The 23,711-nt window shown below is 41.4% G+C and overlaps 1 protein-coding gene across 1 annotated transcript in view; it reads left to right on the top strand.

Annotated features, from left to right (window-relative positions):
* The first annotated feature begins 1,454 nt into the window (after positions 1-1,454).
* The window catches only part of SSB (small RNA binding exonuclease protection factor La), a 742,287-nt gene continuing 720,030 nt past the window's right edge, over positions 1,455-23,711 (top strand). The window contains exons 1-3 of the mRNA XM_044075347.1: positions 1,455-1,580; positions 22,573-22,680; positions 22,758-22,858. Of these exons, the coding sequence (XP_043931282.1) occupies positions 1,455-1,580; positions 22,573-22,680; positions 22,758-22,858 (335 nt within the window). The remainder of the gene's footprint in view (positions 1,581-22,572; positions 22,681-22,757; positions 22,859-23,711) is intronic.

Consider the following 23,711-nt stretch of genomic DNA (forward strand, 5'->3'; position numbering starts at 1 on the left):
TTGCTGCTACCGCCAGGCTTCATTTTGAACAGGCAAGAGATTACACCGTACATCTCTAGGCATAACAATACATTTTGTAAAGTCCAAACTTCAGCCTTCTCAACAGCTAGATTTCATCAGAGCTAATAATCAAGTCCCATGATTGCCAGGCATCCTTTTCTTTCTTTTCCTTTCCAATGAATTATTGTTGCTCAACACAAACCTTCTACTAGGAAACTGTATCAAAGCAAATGGGAAAAATTTGCTAAATGGGCACTGGACAAAGAACTGGACCCTTATACCAGTCCTATTCATGAAGTTTTGGATTTTTTAGCTACGCTTTACCAATTTGTTCCTCTACATCTACGATTACAGTTATCTAGCATCAATTTCGAACTTTCATACAGGACTGAATGGTACTTTTCTAATGTGTCACAAACTTTGTAAAGTATTCTCAAAAAGGACTCCTAATGCTAAGACCTCCTTTTACAGAACCTACTCCTCCTTGGGATCTGACTGTTCTTCAGGCCCTTACTATGACCCTTTTTGAACAGTCAGCAACTTGTGACTTAAAACATTTGTCTTGGAAGACTTTATTTTTGTGGCTATCACTTCTGCCAGAAGAGTATCTGAGCTTCAGATCCTATCATGCGAACCGCCCTGCTTTAATATTTTACAAAGATAGAGTTGCACTTTGGACTAATGTCTTTTCTTGACAAAGGTTGTCTCCAAAACCAACATTAGTCGGTCGCTACAATTGCCAGTTTTTTCCCCCAAATGTTCTAATAATGGGAAATATGCCCTTCATTTAAATGACATGCACAGACAACTACGTTTTTATCTTCACAAGACTAAGGATTTTAGGAAATCAAATCAATTTGTGGTATTCTCTTCCCTCCATCTGGGTAATCCTGTTTCTAAGGTTACCTTGGCTAAATGGCTTGGAGACTGCATCACATTCATTTATCATTCTAAAGGACTCCCAACTTCCAAAACCATTTCAAGCCCATTCAACAAGAGCAGTGGCAAAATCTGCAGTTTTTCATGCCAGAGGATCTTTGGACGACATGTGCAGCACCCACATGGTCTTCTCTTCATACCTTTTTATCACTCATTACAGATTAGATCTCGTCTCGAGGGGACAATCATCCTTTGGCTCTGTGGTGCTTAGGAATATTCTTGCATGAGACCTCCCAAGGCTAAAGTATCTGGGGATTTCTGTCCCACTGTCAATGATTGAGTGAAGGTTGATCACATCAGATAAAGAAGTTGTCTTACCATAAAGTTCCATCTGTGTTGTCTTCTCTTCACCAGTCCTTGACATCCCCACCCTCCTTCCCCCATCCTGAGACTCTTAATAGTCTGAATTAGTCCTTAGCTAGTTTCTTAAGGACTCTTATCTGGCCTTGATTTATTATGCCTATCTGCTACTTTTTTGAGAAACTCGATTGGAGGTAATTTCAGAGGAGAGCAGTATGGATCGTGCCTGGCTCAAATTTGGAGAGCGCGAGCTGGAAGATGTGGCAGAGTCTGTTCCGAGGTTTGGAACAGAGACCATGTCAAGGATTGGTGAAGATCGACAACTCAGACTAAGCGTTATGGTAAGGCATAACTTCTTTTTTTCTCTGCAGTAGATGAGAAGGCAGTAAATTTGTTTGTGTTGAAATTTATGACTTGTTTGGCTGTGTATAACCGTACCCAGTTGCCTTCTCATTTTTAAACTTGTTATACTATAGTGACATCCTTTTCCCAACAAGGACAAATATGCATTTTTACAGTTCTTCAGGTTTAGTGTTCCCTTTTATAACAGTTCTTTATTCTAGATCTGGTTGAGAATGCTTCCCAACAAGAAGGGGGATATTTTAAACTTTAATTATAGTTTATGCCTATAATTTTGAAAGTATTTTTAGTCATAAATTACATATTTAATATTCTTTGAACGGAGATGTTTGTCTTGTATATAATAGCCTGTTTTGTGTGAAATTTTAATATTCAGTTTCATGTGCCTGGACAGAATCATCACAAACAGTTGAGCTATGATCCTGTTTCATGATATCTTTGCCAACATGTTTGTGCAATTAGATTTTAAGTTGTGTGGTTAGTCACAGTTTAGATGAGTTGTATCAAACATTTGTTAGTATTGCTTTTTTTAAAGACTGTTTTAATTTTCACCATCCATGCTTCTAACCAGTCTGTTAAACTTGCGTATGATGGTTATTATTCCATACAGCTATATTTGGAACTACTTTTTTAAACGCCTTTATTAAATTGACATAAGTTTATCAATGACATGGGTACACAGTTCCAGAAAAATAATACAAGCCATTGTAAAGCTTTTTCATTAGATTTCTGAATTGTACACCACTAAAGTCCTTCCTATAAATTACACTCCTTTTTCCATTTACAAACTACTTAGTTCTATAAAATTTCCATTTAGTTCTACCCTCCGTGAAACTACTTTGTTCCATATCTACCCTGTCTGGCAACACCTATGCCTTTCTTTGTAGGTAATATAGACTTCAAACACTATCACAGTTAAAAAGAAATTGATCTGTATTAAGGTAGATCTTAAGGTTTTTTTACTCTTTTTTTTTTTTATTATAAAATTACAAAACTTTCTTCCAAGGTGCTGTTTTTGTCCCCGATTCCAACTATTGTTGGACAAAAAACCTCTTTCCAGATCTTTATCACTTTCTTCACTCCTAACTTCCACTGGAATACTATGTTCCTGGTGACATCTCTATAGAATGATTTGATTATCTCCTCCCCTTCTGTGTTGACTGTTTAATTCTTGGCCTCCTTATCCTCTAACCTTGGCACAGTTGGCCTAGCATCTCTCTCTCGACTTGAGAGATCTGAGGTTCCTAACTTAACTACATTTGAAGCTACTTTTTTTTTTTTTTTTTTTTTTTTGAGGCAGACTGATTCTTATAGATTTTTCTGTGTGGGGATCTGTCTAGCCATTCAAGCCACGAAAAAACCAACCATTTTTGAAATATTCCTTTAGAGAATAAATGGCTCCATGTATTGGGTTAAAGGAGTTTAGCCATCAACAGATATGCAAGACACTGTCCGACTTCATATCCTTTGTGTCTGGTACAAGCTTTCACTACATGTTAGACTAGCACCCTTGGCACCTTCAAGGTAAACCTAATTAAATGGATACATAGACTCAAATCCTCCCCAGATCTATCTTCTATTACCTGGTACTATTCTATGAACTCAAGCTACACCACAGAAATGATTTTGTTAGGGGTGGTCTTCAGCATGGAAGATCGAAAGAGAAGTTTCTTACCCTAGGATTTTTTTGTGGAAGAATAGTATAAAGTGCGATGGCCTGAGACTTCCTGTAGGCTTTGGGCTACAATGCTTTGAGCATGCTGCCAGTTTTGTACTTGGGACTCTGCGGTTCCTGGGGTGTGTCAAGATTTGTCCCTGGCTGCCCTGCTTCCAGTGAGATTTCATTTGGTGGGCAGACCAGGTGTGCCAGAACAAAGGGAACCTATTTTGTCTGATGGGAGGTCTTACAATCTCTGACCACTTATACCTCAGATTTTACATAGGGCATCCAGCAGTTCAGGGATGTTGGTCTTCAGCAGGGAGGAGTCTGCACATCAGTGGGGATTTTGGCAGCCCTGTTAATTTTCAATGCCTTAAAGGAGCAAGAGAAACGAGCATCCTTCAAAATGATGCAGGTTGTGTAGGACATAAGCAGTGAAGTGCAAAGCTGTGTTTGCTGTACAGTTTTTACGTCTGACTTGCATCACCCTGATCTCCACACTATACCAGTATCAGCTTCATAGTATAGCAAAATAGCCAGTGACCCCAAGCAAGGCAGTGGTGGGGGTCCACAAATGGAGTTTGAGCATGACCACTGCCTGCATTTGATAAAGAAAAAAAAAAGTCCTGAGGTGGACTTGCTCACTTCCCCAGCTGACCAACCCTATTTACTACACAAGGCTGCTTTGCAGTTGGGTCAGGTGGATTGGTGTCTCTTCCCATGGTGACATTAGCACCTGAATATCTTTTCTCCAGCACCTTTCATTTCCTGAGTAGTTGAGAATGGGATGCATGAACATCTATATCTTCATTTTAACCCAAGCAATACCAGCTCCCGATAGTAGTGTAGATGGCCAGTGGACCTCTGTTCTTGTAGTTGGTGACAGATGTCCTCAGCCAGAGGACTTGGAGCCCTGTCATTCAAGTCTGAACGGTCCAAGGCCAATGGGCTAGGTTAATGTGCCTTCCCTCATGCCTTTTCTGTCATGTTAACCTTTTTTAATGAGGCCAGGCAGCCTAATTCAATGGTGAAATGGAGAAGATGTGGGGCAAGCACGAGGACTGAATAGCTAGAGGTACCCTTTATCCTTACTTAGGTATTTTTAGATAAAGCCTGCCTTCCTGTTATGGAAATAAATGTGAGCATTTTAAAGGGAGGAATTCACATATGACCACCTAGAAGAGCTATCCCTCCCACTTGATACTTCAGTTTTGTCTTTTGAGGAGCTGACCTTGGACCTGTTTCAGTTAGCAGCCTGTCTTGCTGACGTTTCTGTCTTAGACTTGCTTGTAATTACCCCTGCAAAAAGGATCTTGTGAATTCGGGTGATAATGGTGAACCAGGCATTTGTGGTCTTCCACAATAACAGTGAGAAAAATAACTTTTTTTGCAAAAAATGAATTTGTTTTAGCTGTGATGTTTTTCATGTTTCACTGTTGCAGTCATTACATTTGGGTAGTCTGCTGGCAGGTTGCCCTCAGTCGGCCTAATTAACAAAGTCTTGGGTCCTGTGTCGGTTGCTGTCCCTTCTTCCATGACGTCAGGTCGTCAGGGGTATAAAACATGCAGCCGACACCATTACATCAGTCTTTCTTGCCGTGCGGTGCCCGAAGCAGAAGCAGTTCACTAGTGCCGGTCGGCCAACTCCTAAAATTTTCGTTTTAGAGTTTCAGAACCAAAGTCTTCAGCTTAAAGCTAAGTACCCCGTTGGGGAAACTTTTTCTTGCTCCTTACCGATGTCAGTAAATGTTAATAATTGCATTACTTATGAGAAGCAAATACCTCATAAAGATTTTCATTTGTACTGTATTCCTTGCCTAGCCCTGACCATGACGTACCTTGCTGTCAGTTTTGTGCTTTATTTAATCAGCGCACTGTCAGTCATCGGTACATTTTTGCCTGTAAATATTTCGGTTCTCTGTTTAATTATCCAGAAATGACGTTGGTTAGCCATCAGACTACAGAAATTCAAAAAAAACGCAAAGAAAAAGGCCGTTGAGGTCCAAAACTGCCGACGATGCTTCTCCTAAGCCAGTCGCCAGTACTCAGTGAGGTCCCTGATGCCCGCTACTTCTGACTCTCAGGCCTCTACTGAGACCTGTTTGGAGTCAGGTATGCCTCAAGATACTTTACCTATGGAACCTGTGGATGTCTCTACCTTGGATGGGTCCGGAGCCGCTGTGCAGGCACCGGCTTCTGATGGTGTATTCATGCCTACAGACTTTCATATTAAACTGACTCCTTCTGTTCTAAGGCCTAACTATCTATGTCTAAAAAAAAAACAATGCCCAGGCCACATGTTCAGGCCCCTATACCTAAAAAAAACAAATGATAAAAATGGCTGATGGTCTTATTACTCTAATCAGGGATAGTCAACACCCCCCCTCCCTTTCTAAGAGGCCTAGGACTGAGCTTGACTGAATCTTCTGATCAGGACTCTTTTTTTTTTTTTTTTCTTCTTCTAATTCTTCCAATGACCTGGATTTGTCCATTCCTACTTATGAGAATTCTGATGCAGAGGATTCCATTCCCTCTGCTTCCCCCCCTGAGGACTTTTCTTTTGGGGAAACTTTACATACCTTAAGGGAGCATTTCTACTGGGAAAGTCAGGAATTTTCTGAATCTAAAAAGAGGCTTAGGGATTTCCTTTTTCTACCCCAGCATAGGTCTTTGGCTATACCTCCTGTACTAGACATTGTTGATGTGTTTTCAGAATCCAGTATGGCCCCCTGATTCCCTTCCTCCGGCTCCTAGTAAACCTGACGGATACTACAGGGTTCCTGAGTCCCACAAGTTCCTTTTCAAACATTCTGCTGCAGACCCAGAAACCATTTCTTACAGGCCCAAGGGCGTTAAGGCTTCTACTGCTAAAAATCCTACTCCTTCTGATAGAGACTCCAGGGCGCTGGATATATGGGGTAAAAAGGTTTATACTTCTGCAACCTTGGCAATCATGGCCTTAAACTGCCAATTTCATATACTAAAATATCAACAGCATATTATGGGACTGATTAAACAAAATAATGTTGCTTTCTGACTGTATGGAAATAAAGATTTACAGGATTTACTGCATTCAGCTGAACAAGTTGGAAAACCTACTTTACAATGTGGTTTTGATTCTTTAGGGGCCTCTTGCAGGGCTGCTGTTACTGGGTCTGTGCGTAGAAGGCATGCTTGGTTTAAGGGGCAATCTCTGCCTGATCATGTTGAAGCAAAATTGTTGGATGCTCCTTTAAATCAGGACAGTCTGTTTGGCAATAAGGCTGAAGAAGTTCTAAAAAAGATGGAAGATAAAGCTAAATCTGTGCAAACTGTGAAAGATTTCTTACAAGTGCAACCTCCAAGATTTAGTAGGCACTGGCCTACTAAGAATTGGTCCTTTCCAGCTCCTTCCAGATCCTCTCAAGCCAAACCCAGACACACCAAAAGTACCAGGCTTCAGTCCCAAGGGACTCTCAGAACTAAGCAATGGGGGGCCTCTACTTCCAAATCTGGAAATACCAAGACACCCCCCTATGGTAAACAGTCTCAATGACTTTCCCTTAAAGTTGCCAAGCACTTACCTTTTAGCCGCCCCTTTGGGGGGAAGATTGCTCTTCATGCAAAAAACTGGGAACTCGTAACCCAGGACAAATGGGTTTTAAATAGTGTCCCAGGGATACAGATTTCATTTCCACACATTGCAAACACCAAACTGGTGGCCAGACCTGCCCCCAAATCAGTGGCCAGAGGCTCGGGGAAACAAGTACTTTCCCTGTTAAAACTTGGGGGCTATTCAACCGGTACCAGAAGAGGAAAAGCGACAAGGTTTCTATTCCAGGCTTTTCCTGGTACCCAGAAAAGACAATTCATGGCATCCAGTTCTGGACCTGTCTACTCTAAGCACCTTTCTGGGCATTCCAAAATTCAAGATGCTGACTCTTCACCAGTTACTTCCTATGCTAGGTAAGGATGCCAGGTTGGCAACTCTAGATTTAAAAGAAACTTACCTGCATATCCCAATCAGGGAATCTTGCAGAAGATACCTACGCTTCAAAGCAGGCTACTGGCATTATCAGTTCTCTGCACTGCCCTTTGGCTTGTCTACTGCGCCCAGGGTATTCACAAAGTGCCTGGCTCCAGTAACTGCATTTTGTAGACAAAGAAATATTCGAATATATCCGTACCTGGATGGTGGTCTAATTCAGGCAGAAAACCAGGCCATACTTCTAAATCATCTTCATTCAAGACCAACAACTTTCAACTACCATAACCTGTTTGTCCTACTCCACCCTGGGAAACAAAAGTGGTCTTTGAACTGTACTCCAAGATAACTACAGAAGTATGTCAAATGAGGTTCTACCTCCCTCCTCTTTCTAATGATTTTGTTGAATAACTTGCTAGGTCTGTAGTGTAAATCTACCAGAATAGCCAGCAGCCATACCCCCTCTACTTTGCTTTTCTTCTTCTCTACTTTGCTTTTTTCTAGTCTGAAGCCCCCAACCTGATTATCCTAGTCTTTTTGTAGCTATTTCTCTTCAAACCTTTCTGAATTTCTTATTACATCCAATCTTCTCCTGTGTTCTCCACTCTGTGCTATGTCTGTTCTTATCCACTAGATGGCAGTCTTTACCTGTCTCTAACACTTCTCTCACTATTTTTCCACCTATAGATTTATAATCCCTTAGTCTGTCACTCGCCACTTCTTCACTCGTATCCCAGACCGTATTCATCGTACAGCCTGTCTATTTTTATTACTAACATCTACACATCTCTTCCTTTACATCCTACTTACCTTCCTTTATACTTGCTCTCAACTTTACTGATTGTTTTCCTCACCTTCCTTCCTGCTGCTGTGACTGTCCTTTAGGTCTGCCCTGCTACGCTTCCCTACCCTACCCCCACATCCCACCCACCCCCAGTACCTCTACATTTATTCCTACCCTGGATCCCCTCCCCTTCCTCTGAGCCAATCATATCACTACTCCTCGCCCTCCCACCATTGACCAATTAACCAATCCCTCCCCTATCTGTATCCTTTTCCTTCCTGTGCTCTTTACTATAACCCTATTCCCTTTTCACTTGATCCTCCTCCTTCCTGTACTCTCAACTTTAACCCTATTCCCTTTTCACATAATTTCTCACCTATAATCCTACTGCCTCCTCCTAATTTTCTCTACCCTAGTTAAGAATGACTCCTCCACTCTCACATACACTTCTTATCTCTTCTATAAGCATTCTTCTCCTAGCAACTACCTTCAATGCCACCTCCTATTCCTCTTTCAAATTACCCCCCTTTTTCTCCTCCCATACCTCTACTATTCTCCACCATCCCAACTTCATTTCTTCCCACTTTCACAACATATCTCCCTCGCTAATACAACCTAACCCACTTCACTATTTTAAACTAAACCATCTTGTCTATTCAACTAAGCATCTTACACCAAAAGTAATACTTTTGTACACACAAATAACAAGTTACAAACCATAAGTCTGGTTTCTCTCTTCCTCTAGCTGCCTTGTCCTAGCAGGAGACATTCACCCCAACCCTGGATCAAAGACTAATGGCAATCGCCCTCCCCCTATCTCTCCAAATACTTCCAACCATAAATACCTCAAGCTAATTACCATTAACACCCAGAGTGTAAAAAAACAAAATAGCACTCTTTCATGCTTGGCTAGTTCATACTACACCAGATATAGTAGCAGTCTCAGAGACATGGTTACAACCCCACATTACTGACTGAGATTTTACCCCGTGGCTTTCAAGCACTCTGATGTGACCGCCAAAATAAAAAAGGAGGAGGAGTAGCCTTAATCTATACTAGCCTACTGAATATCTCTCCTTACCAAAACCCTATTCCTCAGTTCAGCAATGCTGAACTAGTCATAGGAATTCTTAAACTGAATAACTATAAAAGTATTTGTGTCATGGCCATCTATATCCCCCCTGGAAACAATACTACCACTCTAGAAAACATCCTTCTATGGGCCTCTGCTAACATTAAGCTTGAAACATACATATTAGGTGATGTGAATATTGACTGGAATAGAATCAACAGCAACAGTCCCTCCCTATCTATCAATCTTCTTAATTTCACTCAACTAATAAATGATATTACCAGACCTAATCGAAACAACCCCCCAGGGTCCACTCTGGACTGGATCTTAGTCTCCCACCCAAATAATATCTCATACGCTGGTTTATTACCAGACACCATAAGTGATCATCTCCCTGCTATCATTCACCGAACTACCCACTCCTCCCCTCACCAACACCAATATACCCATACTCGTAATCTTGCAACTTTTAACCCTTCTTCTCTGAAACCCTAAAACTAACAAACTGGGACAACCTAAAAAAACTCTTCCACTAGACAAAGCCATAGATTCCTTCAATACAACCTTCCTGAGCATCCTAAACAGTCAAGCCCCACCTAGAATAAAACAAATAAAATCCAACTCCACACCATGGCTAACTAAAGACACCAAAACACTCATGCTACAAAGAGATAAAACCTGGAAACTTTATAACAAAAATAAACACCCTGTTACCTTCCAAAAATATAAACGACTCCGTAACTTAACCAAAAAGCTTGTTACAAAAGACAAAAAATCATATTGTATTAAACTTCAGTCTACCCACTCAAAAATCCCAAACAATTCTGGAACTCCATTAACTCTCTCTTCTGTATCCAGATACCAAAATTAATCCCTGCCCTGACAACAAAAAAACTGATAAAGAAATTGCTACCCTCTTCAACTCCTTTTTTACTAACTCTATAGCTGAACTCACTAAGACCTTCCCCAACCAGGTCTCCTCCCTTCCTCTCAATCCTACTGCCCCTTCCTCTCATAAACCCCCCACTCCCAATCCTCCACCAACTTTTTATCTAAAACCCATCTCAACCTCCTACATCAAAAAGCTACTCTCTAAACTTAAGCCATGCTCCAACGCCCCTGACAGTATTCCCTCACTCTTTCTAAAGCTTGCCGCAGATGGTATTGCCATTCCCATCAGCAGTCTCATTAACAGATCCATACAGGAATCGTATGTCCCCAAATTGTGGCGGGCAGCCTATATCCTGCCCCTCCACAAAGGAGGCAAAAATAATAACATCTCCAACTTCCGACCCATAGCCATTCTGTCACCAATCTCAAAGATCCTCGAAAAATGCATCCATCTCCAACTCATGCCCTTCCTCATAAATAATCAACTCCTTACCCCTACCCAACATGGCTTCCGTCCTGGACATAGTACTATAACTGCTCTCCTCTCTTTCTTAAACATAATAAACCTTGCTCGTGACTCTGGAGATATTGTTTCCACCATCGCCCTTGATCTATCCAAAGCATTTGATACAATCTCTCATACCCACCTTCTGAATCCTCTCTCTAACCTTAATCTCTCTCAAAATTGCCTTAACTGGTTCCACAGTTATCTCTCTAACAGATCCCAGACCGTGAAATGGCAAACTGGTATCTCTACTTTCCTTCCTACCCCCACCGGTCCATAGTAGGACCTATGCTCTTTAATATATTTGTCAATGACTTTCACACTGACATTCCTAACACTAAAATAGTGCAATATGCAGATGACTCCACTTTAGTCTGCTCTGCTCCTAGTCTCACTGAGCTCCTGACAAAAACCCAAATGGCCTTTACAACTACCGAGCACTGGATGCTTCAAAACCATCTCTCACTTAATGCCAATAAATCCAAAATTCTTCTCTTCTCTCCCTCAAAAACTGTCACACTTGACGAGCAATCCTTCAATATCTTCAGCCATGCCAACTCCTCTATAGAAGTTGTCCCCTTTTGCTAAACTTCTTGGGGTCACTATCGATGAACACCTGAAATTCGATACACACGTCCAACTTAACATAAAAAAAAAACATCAGAAGCTACGTATGTTATATAGAAACGCTCACTTTCTCCATCTACAAGGCAAACTCTAGCTTCTACTTATTTTCTCCCTTCACTATTGTATATGGTACTCCACTTCTAACCAATCCTTCTATTACCATCTCATCAAAACTAGAAAGCTGCTACAACAAAATTGCTAAATTTGCTAGTAAATCTAAACACTCCTCCCATCATTGCACTTCTCTCAATATGCTAAAGTGGCTTGAGCTTCCTAACCAACTTGTCTACCTACAGCTTACTACAGCCCACAAAATAATCTTTAAACCTACTGCATGCCCCGCTCTTACTAATATCTTACAATTCTACACTCCAAACAGACCCCTTAGATCTGCCCAACAAAATGTTCTTTCTGTATATAAACCAAAATGTCCCCCTGGCCAGTTTCTCCTTTCCTATTCTCTAGCCAAAAAATGGAACTCCCTCCCTCCCTTGCTAAGAATCACTTCAAGCTTAGAACTCTTCAAATCCCTGTTCCACTCCCACCTCTCCCAAAACTGGAAATATAATTGCACTCTTCCTACCTAACTCCTTCTAATATCACTTATACATTTACTCTAACATGCACATGCTATCTGTTTTCTTTTCTTTCCCTACACCTGCCATTGTCAGAAATCTAAAGAATGCCCAGATGTAAATATTGTACATAGCTCTTTCTCCCCTCTCTGTTATTTTTCTCGCTACTTTTTCTTCCTTACTTTCTGCTTCCTACCTAACCCCTTCTAATATCACTTATACATTTACTCTCTCATGCACATGCTATTTATTTCTTTTCTTTCCCTACACCTGCCTTGGTCAGAAATCTAAAGAATGCCTAGATGTAAATATTGTACATAGCTCTCTCTCCCCTCTCTCTGTTATTTTTCTCGCTACTTTTTCTTCCTTACTTTCTGCTTCCTACCTAACCCCTCTTAGTATCACTTATACATTTACTCCCTCATGCACTGGCTATTTTTTTCTTTTCTTTTCTTCCCCACAACTTCCACGGTCTGAAATCTAAAGAATGTCAGACGTAAATACTGTACATAGCTCTCTCACCCTTCTCTCTGTTACTTTCCTCCCTACTTTTTCTCCCTTTCTTTGTGCTCCCCTTCAAATTGGTACAACACCATATATAATTATACTTTCTTTTCTAAAACATTTTATAATTGTATGTAGAATTACATAAACGTATGTTTGTTTTAACTGTATGTAATAAGGAGCTTTTCTCTCCAGACCTTAATGTAAAACTCTATATTTGTTCTAATTGTATGTAATGCGGAGCTTTTCTCCCCGGGCCTCCACTGAAAACGGGCCCTCTGGGCCCAGTGGACCTCCCTGGTTATCAAACTGGAAATAAATAAAATAAATAAATAAATCTGGCAAAGGGTTCTAACTTGTCTAGGGTACACCATAAACGAAAAATCACAAGTGGTACCCTCTCAACAGATTACATTCATGGGTGCAAGCTTGAATGCAACTGCCCAGATGGCTTTCCTCATGCCAGAAAAGCAAATTCATTTGGTAACTTCAAACAAGTGGCCACAAAAACCCTGCTATCTGCAAGATAAATGCTGCAAGCTTTGGGTTCATGGCCTCCTGCATTCTTCTAATTCCATATGCAAGACTGCATATGAAGAAACTTCAGTGGTACTTAAAAAGTCTATGGCGCCAACATTGCCACAGCCTGGAAACGATGATTCCTATCGTACCTTGCCTATGCCTGGAGTTTCTATGTTGGGCAGAGGCCTGCCACCAAAACAAGGGACTGTCATTCACACTACACCCTGCCGTCCAGACCTTGACTACAGACTCATCAGACTATGCATGGGGGGCTCACCTGGCAGGGAAGTGCATTCAGGGCAAATGGAACCCGAATCAAATGCACCTACACATCAATCAAAAAAAATGTTAGCTGTACAGAATGCACTGACAGCCTTCAAGGGCTGCATTCATCCAGGGCAACTAATGGTAAAGACGGACACCACCACGGTTATGTGGTACATAAGCAGGGGGGTACACATTCCTATCCCCGCTGCAGGCTAGCCATGGCATTGTGGAACATGGCCTTGAGCTACCAAATGCAACTACAAGCTCAATTCCTGCCAGGAAAACTGAATACACTGGCAGACGGACTAAGCAGAAATCTCATGGACCCACATGAGTGGAAACTGGAACCACGGTTTTTCAACATGTTGACAAGCAAATTGGGGAGCCCAGACAGATCTATTTGCCTACCCCCACAACTACCAGTTGAATAAATTTTTGCACAAGGACTCCTCACAAAAAAAGCCTGGAAAGTGGATGCTCTGTCATTCAGCTGGAAAAACCTATCAGTCTACACCTTTCCCCCTCTGCCACTGCTCTCCAAAGTTCTTATAAAACTCAAACAGGACAAACCAAGAATGATTTGCTCCAGACTGGCCATGCCAGCACTGGTACAGACTCCTGCGCAGTGCATCACAAATTTCTCCATGGCACCTGCCTCAGACACCTTCCTTACTGTCTCGGCAGGAGAACCAAATTCTGCACTCTCCGCTCCCAACTTTGAACCTTGCAGCTTGGCTAATCACTTAAATTCACCCTTAGCATCCCTCGGCAAACCTGTGATGGATGTTATCTTGGAGGCGAGAAGACCTAGTACTAGAAAATCTTATGCTGACAAATGGAAAAGATTCTGTGCTTGGAATCTATCTCGAGGGATGAGCACAGCAGCGCCCAATTTACGTCAGATTTTACAATACTTAACTGAGATGCTTCACAAGCGCCTGTCCTTTTCCTCCATTAAAATCCACGCCTCAGCCATTTCAGCTCATTATAACACAGAACCTCCCTTCTTCTCTCATCCTCTGCTCAAGCAGAACCTCAGAGGGGCCAAAAACACCCAGGTGAGCTCCAACCCCTGAGCTCCAACCCCTGCCTGGGACCTTTAACTTTGTATTGGAGAAACTCGCTCCTCTTTTCGAGCCATCTGCTACTGCAGACTTAGTTTCTTTCTTGGAAAACCGCCATCCTTCTAGCAATCAGTTCAGCTAGAAGGATATCGGAGTTACAGGCCCTTATGGCAGTGGAGCCTTTCATCATCTTTCATGCGGACAGGGTGTCACTCGGGACCAATCCATCCTTCATGCCCAAGGTGGTATCTAGTGTGACTCTTAGTCAGTCCATTTATTTGCCAACTTTCTTTCCCAATCCACAGAACAAAGGGGAGCAGTTTCTGCATTAATTGGATGTGCACAGACCACTTGGATTCTACTTGGACAGGATTAAACCTCAAAGAAAATCTGAACTGCTGGTAGCATTTGCTGCAGGGGCAGAGGGAAAGGCTATTTCAAAACAAACCATTTCCAAATGGATAAGCCATTGCATTCATTTCTGCTATAAGAACCATGGAAAATTTATCCCTGGGGATCAGATTTCATTCCACCAGGGCTGCATCTACTTCTACAGCCTTTCTCAGAGGTGTTCCTACCAGGGATATTCTGGAAGCGGCTACCTGGATTTCAGTTCATACTTTCACCAAGCGTTATCCTTTATCAATTTTCTCTAAATCCAGAGCTGGCTTTGCCACTGCCGTCTTGCAGGGCCTTATAGCTGGTCCTAATGCTGTATAAATCCATCCCAACCATAGCTTTGGGAATCTACCCAAATGTAATGACTGCAACAGTGAAACACAAAGAACATAGTACATTTGTGTACACTTACCATAAATGTAGATGTTTGTGTATTCACTGTTGCAGTCCTGGTTACCCTCCCTCCAGCCCCCTGACATCTCTTGGCTCTACCGTTCCTTTTTGTTGGCATATTTATTTTTTCTTGTGTATTTGCTTTTTGATGGGGGTTTACCTTACCATGCAATTACGTCCTATTGTGGGGGCACCTGACATCTGGGGCAAGAAAATCTGATGTAATGGCATCGGCTGCATGTTTTATACCCCCTGACATCAAGAAAGAAGTGACAGCATCCGATGCAGAAATCCGAAGACTCTGGTATTCAGGCCGGCTGAGGGCTACCTGCAGGCAGATAACCCAGATGTGATGACTGCAGCAGTGAATACACTCTCTATGTTTATGGTAAGTGTACACAACTGTACTTTCATCCCCCACTCTAGGGCCTTGGACTTTTTTGGCAAGCACACCTATGTCTCAGACATATTTGCTGTTTATGCAGTGAATTACATGGCACATTTTAACAAGGCTTCAAAAATCTAGTTTCAGAATCTTCTAAGCTGATGGCCATTCAGATCTCAGATCTTTGCAGAGCCTGGAGACTCTGCTGTCCACTATGCAATCAGTGTCCAATATGTTCATGCATTCAGCAAGTTCATGCTTATTTCAAACACAATAGATGGTACAGCACATGTGGTAGCACGTGCAGCAAGCACCAGCATTGCACCTTGCTGGAATGCTTGGATGTGCATTTGCAATTTTGCAGAATTTTATGTTTTATGGAGTCTTGCACACTCTGATGCCACACTTTTGGCTTCAAAGTGAAGGACGTGCTTACTAGGAGTACACAAGAAGGGAAAAAGTTTGCTGTGGTAGTGCATTTTTCTAAAACTCAAAGGACCTTTTCAAGGCATCGTAGAGGAGGAAGATTTTTTTTTCCGAAATAAATATCCATTTTTTTTTTCAGAATGCTGTTAGTGATAGTCCCCCCCCCCCCCCGGTGGGGGGGGGGCAGTGCTAATGGTCACCACCCAAGGCACATGGGCAGTCTACAATTTCAGGGCTTCAGAGGCACTTTCTCTGGGAAGCCCTTTCACTGCTCTTGAAAAATTCCCCGACTGCTGTGGAGTCTGTTGGGGGTGGACTAGAAGCTGCAGTCAAGTTTGGAAGGCCATAATTTCCAGAAGCTATTTTATTCCATTTCGTACATTCCCAGCTTGAAGCAAAAATGCCTTCCAGAAGTTCTGTCCAGTCAGGAGAGAGGCAGCATTAAAAATTCAAAAGCTGCTTTCAAACGGTTATCCAAAAGGTCCCACCAGACAGAGAAGATCTGGAGTCTATTTGAAGCTCTTTTTAGTGTCAAAGATGACAGGGGACCTCAAACCTATTTTGAACCCAAGCAAATTAAACTTTGTCAAATGGAACAAATTCCAGATTGTGAATTAGCCCATATTGCCTTTTCTGAGGGAGAATGACTGGATGTGCTCAGTGGAACTGAGATTCTTACTGCTACATAAAGATAGAGAAGCATTCCAAGAGGTTCCTGCACCTCAGGCTAGGAACTAGTCATTCACTTTTGAGCACTACCATTTGGCCTTATGACAGCTCCCTTGTGTTAACCAAGTGCTCGACTCAGGCAGCAAGGAATACTGATCTTTCCTTATCTGGATGACTGGCTACTTGGTCATTAATCCATGCAAGGGACTACTTATTTTCAAATGTGTCTGTCCTTGAATATTACAATACTTCTGGAGATGTCAAAGTTGGAACCAGTTCATTTTTTAGAATTCATAGGGTGCTACCTGGACTCAACCCAACATTTAGTGGAACTTCCCAACTCAAGGTTATTGACTCTACAGTCACTGGCCAATCAGTCTTCATATTCAAAGACCTCTGGTTCAGTTGATACTGTATCTTCTGGGCTAAATGGCTGTGGTTATCTGTATGATTCCTCTAGCAAGGTATTGGCATTTGAGTTCTCCAATGGATGCTGTCCTCTGTGGTCTGTCTTCATTGATCCAGTGTCCTTTTCCGTTCATCTTACCTATATGATGGGAAAACTGATGGATTTTGTCTTCTCTGTTCTCAGCAGGTCACTCCTTTGTCCTACCCTCTTCCAAGGCCACTAACCATGGGATGCCTCTCTCCTAGGGTTGGGAGGGGGGCATTTTGAAGGAAAGATAATCCAGGGTACATGATCTCAGTAAGGGGCTCATCTACACACCAGTATTTTGGAGATGAGGGCAGTTTTTTTGCATTGAAGGCTTTTCAGAATGTCATACCCAAAGGTTATGATTCAGTCACTTCTGTACTCTGGTACTTGAACAAATGGAAGTGAGGGAACATTCTTGTCTGTTATGTTGAGAGGCCACAAGGGTGTGGCTTTGCGCAATGATTTTACTATGTTTTCTGGTGACAGTGCACACCTGGGGAACTCCAGTGTCCTAGCAAACAGTTTGAGCTAAAGTATCCTGCTGCCTCTGAGTGGTGTATCAATCCAATGGTAGCTGCATGAAACTTCCTCTGCTAGGATGCTGTCATCTTCCTTTTTTTTTTTTTTTTTTTTTTTTTTTTTGTAGTCCCTTCAACACAAACTGCAGCACCTTCTTTGCCCGGATTCCCCCTGAAGGGGCGCTCACTGAGAAACGCTGTTCTGCAAGCCTGGCCCCCTGGGTCTCCTGTATGATTGATTGTCCCCCTAACCCACTGTTAATTGGATTCCTTCAGAAAGCAGTACGTTGCAGAGAAAGTGATCCTCCTAGCCCCTTTCTGGCCCAGAAATGTTTTGTTTTTCCCTTGTTATGACCTCATCATCGCCTGCCATGGATACTAGGCATCTCTCTCCAGATGATTTCTTATCCCTTAGGCCAGCCTTACTGAAATCTAGACTACCTGAAAATGACCACATGGTTTCTTCAATTTCAGCCATGGCCAGAGATCTCCAACTGTCTAAACGAGTTCTTCACCTCTTGTCCTCCTCATGGAAACCTTCATCTAGAAAGGTTTATGCCATTAAATGGATGCTTTTTCCTTGGGCTTCCTTTAAGGGTATAGATCTCTCTCCCGCCCCTATTCAGTTCTATTTTTGATTTTTTTTTTCAAACAGGACTTAATTCTACCATTAAAAATCTGCGGTGGTGCAGCGGTAGCATTATTGCCTCACAGCAAGAGGTTCTCCTGTTCAATTCTCGGCTGGAATGCCTTCTGTGTGGAGTCTGCATTTCCTCCCTGCGATAAGAGTGGCCTCCAAAGACATGCGTGAATGGGTGTGCCTTCGCTGAAGGTTGGGTGTCGGGCTGGCAACTCGGCACCATAAAAATCTACTGCCAATCATTAGCGGACCGGAGTTCCGCTGTGGCGATCCCTAACAAGCAACGACAACTTCACTCTACCATTAAAGTTTAGATCACAGCTATTTCTGATTTTCATGTGGGACACGGTCCCATTACACCCCTGAAATTTAAGGCCTTTCTAAAAGGTACATGGCTTCTCAGACCCCCCCCCCCCCCCAATTAGAGATCCATATCCTTTGTCACTGGTACCCCACCACCACCATTTTGAGCCAGCAGCAGATCTAAAATTAGTGTTTTGATAGACTTTCTGGTAGTTGTCAATTCAGCTTGAAGGATGTCTGCATTTTAAGCTTTTTACTGCGCTCCTCTTTCACTTATCTTGTGTTTAGAAGGGTTAGTTCCTAATGATATTGTGGTTCAGAGAAGATTCACACTTAGGAATGGTCTATTGAGCTTACCAATTTTCACTTCTAGTTTCATTAACAAAGGAGAATACATGTCACCTTGCCTTGATTTACATTGCCAGTTAAGACTTGGACAAAACTAAATTTCGGACATTCTACTCATCTTTTTGTCTCCTTTTCCAAGACAAGATTAGGTCAACCAGTATCAAACTATGTTGTTCAGATACCTTTCGGGGAACAAAAACTATACTGTCAGAAAGCTATATCCTTGCCGTGCAGGTACAGGGCCATTCTGCAAGAGGAGTAGCTACTACTTCTACAGTTTTTGGATGAATCTCTGTGCAGCAGCCACTGGGCCTCTTCTCTCACTTTCCCACTGTAAGCTGGACATTGGTCGTCTTTAAAGTCTAAATTTGGTTCCACCATTCTGTGCAGTGTTCTCTCCTAAGACCTCCCAGTTGACTGGCTGAGGCAGACTGAAAGGACAACATCAGTTATAGGTTGAATATTTACCATATTGCTAGATCTGTGATGCCGTCCATGTGTCTCAACCCCCCCCCCCTTCCCCTTCTTTTGCACTGTTCATGTCAAGGATGCAGATCTAGTGGATCAGCCTGAGGCCTGATTTACGAAATATTGAAGGAAAACTTGGTTTTCCTGTTGTACCCCTTGTTGGTATCTTAGGATTTCGACCTTTTCCTGGTAGCCTGTGAAAAGTTTTCCTGCTTTTGGGGCAAACTTTATCTCCTCTCCCATAATCCCTGGACTCCCTATAAGTCCTCAGATCGAGTCTCAAAGCTTCAATATTCAAAGATTGCTGGCTTTCAGGTCTGACTTTTAGAGCCAATGGTTGATTCAGAAGGTTAATTGGTGATTATCAGACTGTTGACCTGGGGGGGGGATTAAGTGTGACCACGCTTCCCAGGGTGAGAATCAAACCCTGTATTCTCTCTCTGAGGTAAACCCCTTAAACCATTATGTCAACCCAGAAGGAAAAAAAAAACATCTAATTTTGTATTGCAGTACTAGAGGAGGGGTGTGTTGGCAGTCCTCCCAAAGGAAGGTAAAGAGAAATGACCTGGTTCTTGCAGATTAATCTCCATCCTACGCAGTTAAGTTGCCTCTGGTCTCAGTTCAGACCATTGAGGGTTTGTAGAGGATGGACAGACATTTGATAACATAAGACAAGGGCTCAGATGAGAGCAAAGCAAATAATTCTCATTACTGATGGGACTAAATGCAGAAACATTGTCAAAAGTTTTAGATCTTAGTGTGTTTAGACTCCAAGAAGTATGTCTGTCTGCTAAATAGAATATACAGTGGTTTGGAAGCTAACACTCTGCTAAATTCTACATCACAAGAAGAATGTAGCAAGGATTTCCACTACCCTTACTATCTGATTGCATTTGGAGCTTTTAGTCTCAAATAGGATTCTGAATTGTAGGGAGAACAACAAATGTTCTTGGTGGACATTTTGACCTTTAAATCTAGAGAAAAATATCCTGATATTTTTAGGTTACTAAAACAGTATCTGAGAATGCCCAGATGTAGATTAATGATATAAAAACCAAAGCAATGTCTGTAATGTTTTTAACAGATGACTTAGTGCAGTAATACCCATTGTTGTAAGGCCATAAGAAAATTATATCTGGGGGTCTTGGTATCTCTTCTAGTGAAATGTGGACCGGTAGATTTATCAAGAAAATGTGGAATATGACAACAGTGGACAAGGATAACAAAATGCAGGCAAAGTTGTTTCTTGCACCATTAGCAATATATATTGGGCAGGATTATTTTTGTTAGTCTGGCGAAGAAATGTAATCTGAAATTAGTGAAGCAATTAAGGGCTTCTTGAGAAGGAAAGATGTCTGGAAATGTGTAGGATAAACCTGATCCTACCTGTTAAGTGTTTGCCAGACTTAATGGGTTTACTATAGGGCTGTACTACTGAGATTAATGTATCTGGCTCAAGTACAGAGTTTTATGCTTAAATGGAAAGGCATGACTAATCAAGTGACTCGCTCTAGGGAAAGAGGAAGATTAACTTTGGAAGGCTTGTTAGCACATAGAGCATTAGTGGTCTATTTTACATATATAGGTGAAGTCTGGTCACACAAAGGATTAGAAGACCGAAATCGTCAGTAGGAGTGGGTAGATGTGTGGGAAATTTGAGGAGGAGCAGAAGTAGCAACAGGGGACAGTATGGAGAAAATTGTCAAAAAAAAAAAAAAAAAGGATGGGAACAGACTTGCAGGAAGTACATGCAGTTGTTCATTAGTAGTGAAATAAAACGAACATCCTGAAATCTGGAGGTATTTTTTGCATTAAGGAGCCTACCTAGGTGTACTACTGGAGCAGTAATGAAGGATGAGGCGATGCAAACGAGATTGCTGAGTTATTGGCATTTGACTGAATCCAGAAAAGTGCGGGCAACAAAAGTAGATTGTATAAAATCTTTTATGACTGTTTGAGGTCCTATTGGTGAAGTTAAGGCAAGAAGACTATTGGGTAAAATAAAAACTGAAAAACAATGGCAAGAAGTGTATTTCATACCCTGGTACTTAACCCTAAACTTTCTGCATTTGGTTATTTACTTGGAATTGCTGGCACTAATACCAGGTAACGCAGTTGACGTGTATTAAAATGCAATTAAGGTGAACATGTTTTTGTGGATGTGAGAAGTGATTGCAGAATTACATGAGGAAATGGTGTATTTAAGCAGCATTGCAAATTACAGAGGAGCCATAGTACAGTAAAGCATTTATCAGTTTGATATTGTTAATAAAGCTTTTGCTTGAAAATGAAAAACTTAAGGTTTAGACTGAAGTTGAGAGGCCTTCTCCATAATGAAAAGTAAGGAACAGTGAAATGAGGCCATGAGTGGGGCACGGGAGAAGTTACTTGTGAAAAATGTAACCACTGGGACCAACACTTTCAGAACTTTACACTATCTTGTTTTTAGGATTTAAGCCAATAAGGCTAGGACTGTAGTACGACATACAGCAGAAAACTGAAATGAAGTGAGGTTGGGAAGAAAAAGAAAAAAATGGGAATTCAAGCTGTGATGCCAGGAGTAGAATTTTGAAGAACTTTAGAATTTTGTTTTAATTAAACTTGCTAAATGTGATGGTACTGTAGGTTTATGGTTGTATCTGGGCCAGCCATCATTTCTACCAAAAGTGAGAACATTTTCTTTTGGAGGGGGATTTTAAACCTGGGAAAAGGCCCTTTATAATCTGAACTTGACCAGCAAACTGTTTCTACATGAAAATGGACATGATTTCCAGAACTTGGAATTAGCTCTGTCTCTTTTTCCAAAGAGGGGAGTGTTTGGCAAGTTACCAAACAATCCCTTTCTGTGGATGGATTAACTGCATTAGTTTTGCCATAGTGCAGCTTGCAACCCATAAAAAATGCTGTCCATGGCCATGCAGTAAAACACATGGCTTCTTCCATTGCTTGTTACTGAAAGCTTGTATTATGGACATTTTTTGCTAGACTACTTGGCCATTGATTTACACCTTCATAACATTGTTTGGATTCTGACCCTGGATGTCAGGCTTACTTTGGTACATCACCATTCCAGGACTCCCTGTTAAGCCCTCTGATTTTGGTTATCCTCTATCTTGAGTATTCAGCAAATTCTTATTGATACCAAACTTCCCTGGGGAAACACGCATGTTAATAAGTGATCACAGTATCATGGTGGGACTTGTCACCCTGTGCTTGGGCAGCCTGTCCATTTAGGGGATTGGATGTATTTGGACCTCTAAGTTGATACTTGGATATTTATCCTTGCATAGTGTATCCTGCTCTAGTTAGTTGATTCACAGAATTTGCTTATTCAGTTGCTGGGGGCAAGTTTGGCTGTATGTAGAGGACATCCGGATAAGTTAGTGGAAGGCAAGCAAGCCCTGAGCCTAAAAGCCTGAAAATAGCTGTTGGAAAAGGAGTAAGATTTTATCAATACTCATTTGTAGCTTTCTAGAAGCTTCTTCTCCAGCAGATTAAGCAGTGTAAAGTACACATTTACATTTTACCTTCAAATTTTTTTTTTTTTTTACAGAAAGGCTTTTCTCTTGAAACAAGTCTTGATGACATAAAAGAATGGCTTGAAGGTAAAGGAACTGTAGAAAATGTCTTTATGAGAAAGGATGCCCAAAGGCAATTTAAGGTAAGTTTTTCAAATTTTTTATTACTATCTCTTACATAAAATGAAGTAAAACAAACATTTTTTTCCTTTGTTTTTAGGGTTCGATATTTGCTGTGTTTGACACTGTGGAAGCTGCAAAGAATTTTGTAGAGACACCCAGTTTGAAATATAAAGACAACGATTTGCTTGTACTTTCCAAGTAAGTACAGTTTTTAATTGTGAAGAAACCCTGAAATTGAGTGGTGTACTATTTTTCTATTAAGGGATAACAGGGCTTGGGTGAAACTTGAATATATCTTCATGTTGGGGATCTATTTGCTCATTTTTAACTATTTAGACCCGTTAGACTATTGTGAGAGGAAATTGGTGAAATTGTCAGGAACACAAAGGAAGATCTTTGATTTTAAAAAGGTGAGGAAAATATATATTTGATGGAGATGTTTCTGATGGATACCTCGCAAATCATTTATACATTTGATGGATTTTTTTTTGTAGGAACTATGATTGTGAATGAAGCTCATATTTTTGATTTGTATGGATTTTTCTTGGTCTTGAGGTATTCTGGGACATCTTGAAGTAAAGTGATCTGTAGGTTGGATGGTGATATTTCACAGGTAGATAGTGAAGTAGGGAATTATTTGGCTGTGCTGGGACCATGAAAATGGTCCCTGTAGTGCATTGCATTTAGGTCTTATGGCTGGAACGTAAAGCTAAGGCCCAAGCAGAGGTTTAAAACTTCCTACCAACAAAGTTGAGGTTTTTGTTTGAGTTGCATGATAATTTTGAGCTTATGGGTGTGAACTGGGGACATACTTGGCTGATTGTGCAGCATTGAGAGTTTGGCTCAGCCAAAGTATTTTGGGTAGGTTGAAGAAGCTTTTCACTTACAGGGTGAGAAGGTAAAAACTGGCAGAGTGGATACATTGAGGATCATGGGGGGGTCAATATGGCTATTTAAGAGTAATGGAAAAGGTGGTGGCTTTTTTTTTTTTTGCCATCTTAAAGTTGTATGAGGATTAGTGGGAAGGTAGACTTGCCTTACTTCCATGGTG

The sequence above is a fragment of the Protopterus annectens genome, chromosome 6.part1, assembly GCF_019279795.1.
Source record: "Protopterus annectens isolate FY-2018-M chromosome 6.part1, PAN1.0, whole genome shotgun sequence".
Classification (NCBI taxonomy): Eukaryota; Metazoa; Chordata; order Ceratodontiformes; family Protopteridae; genus Protopterus; species Protopterus annectens.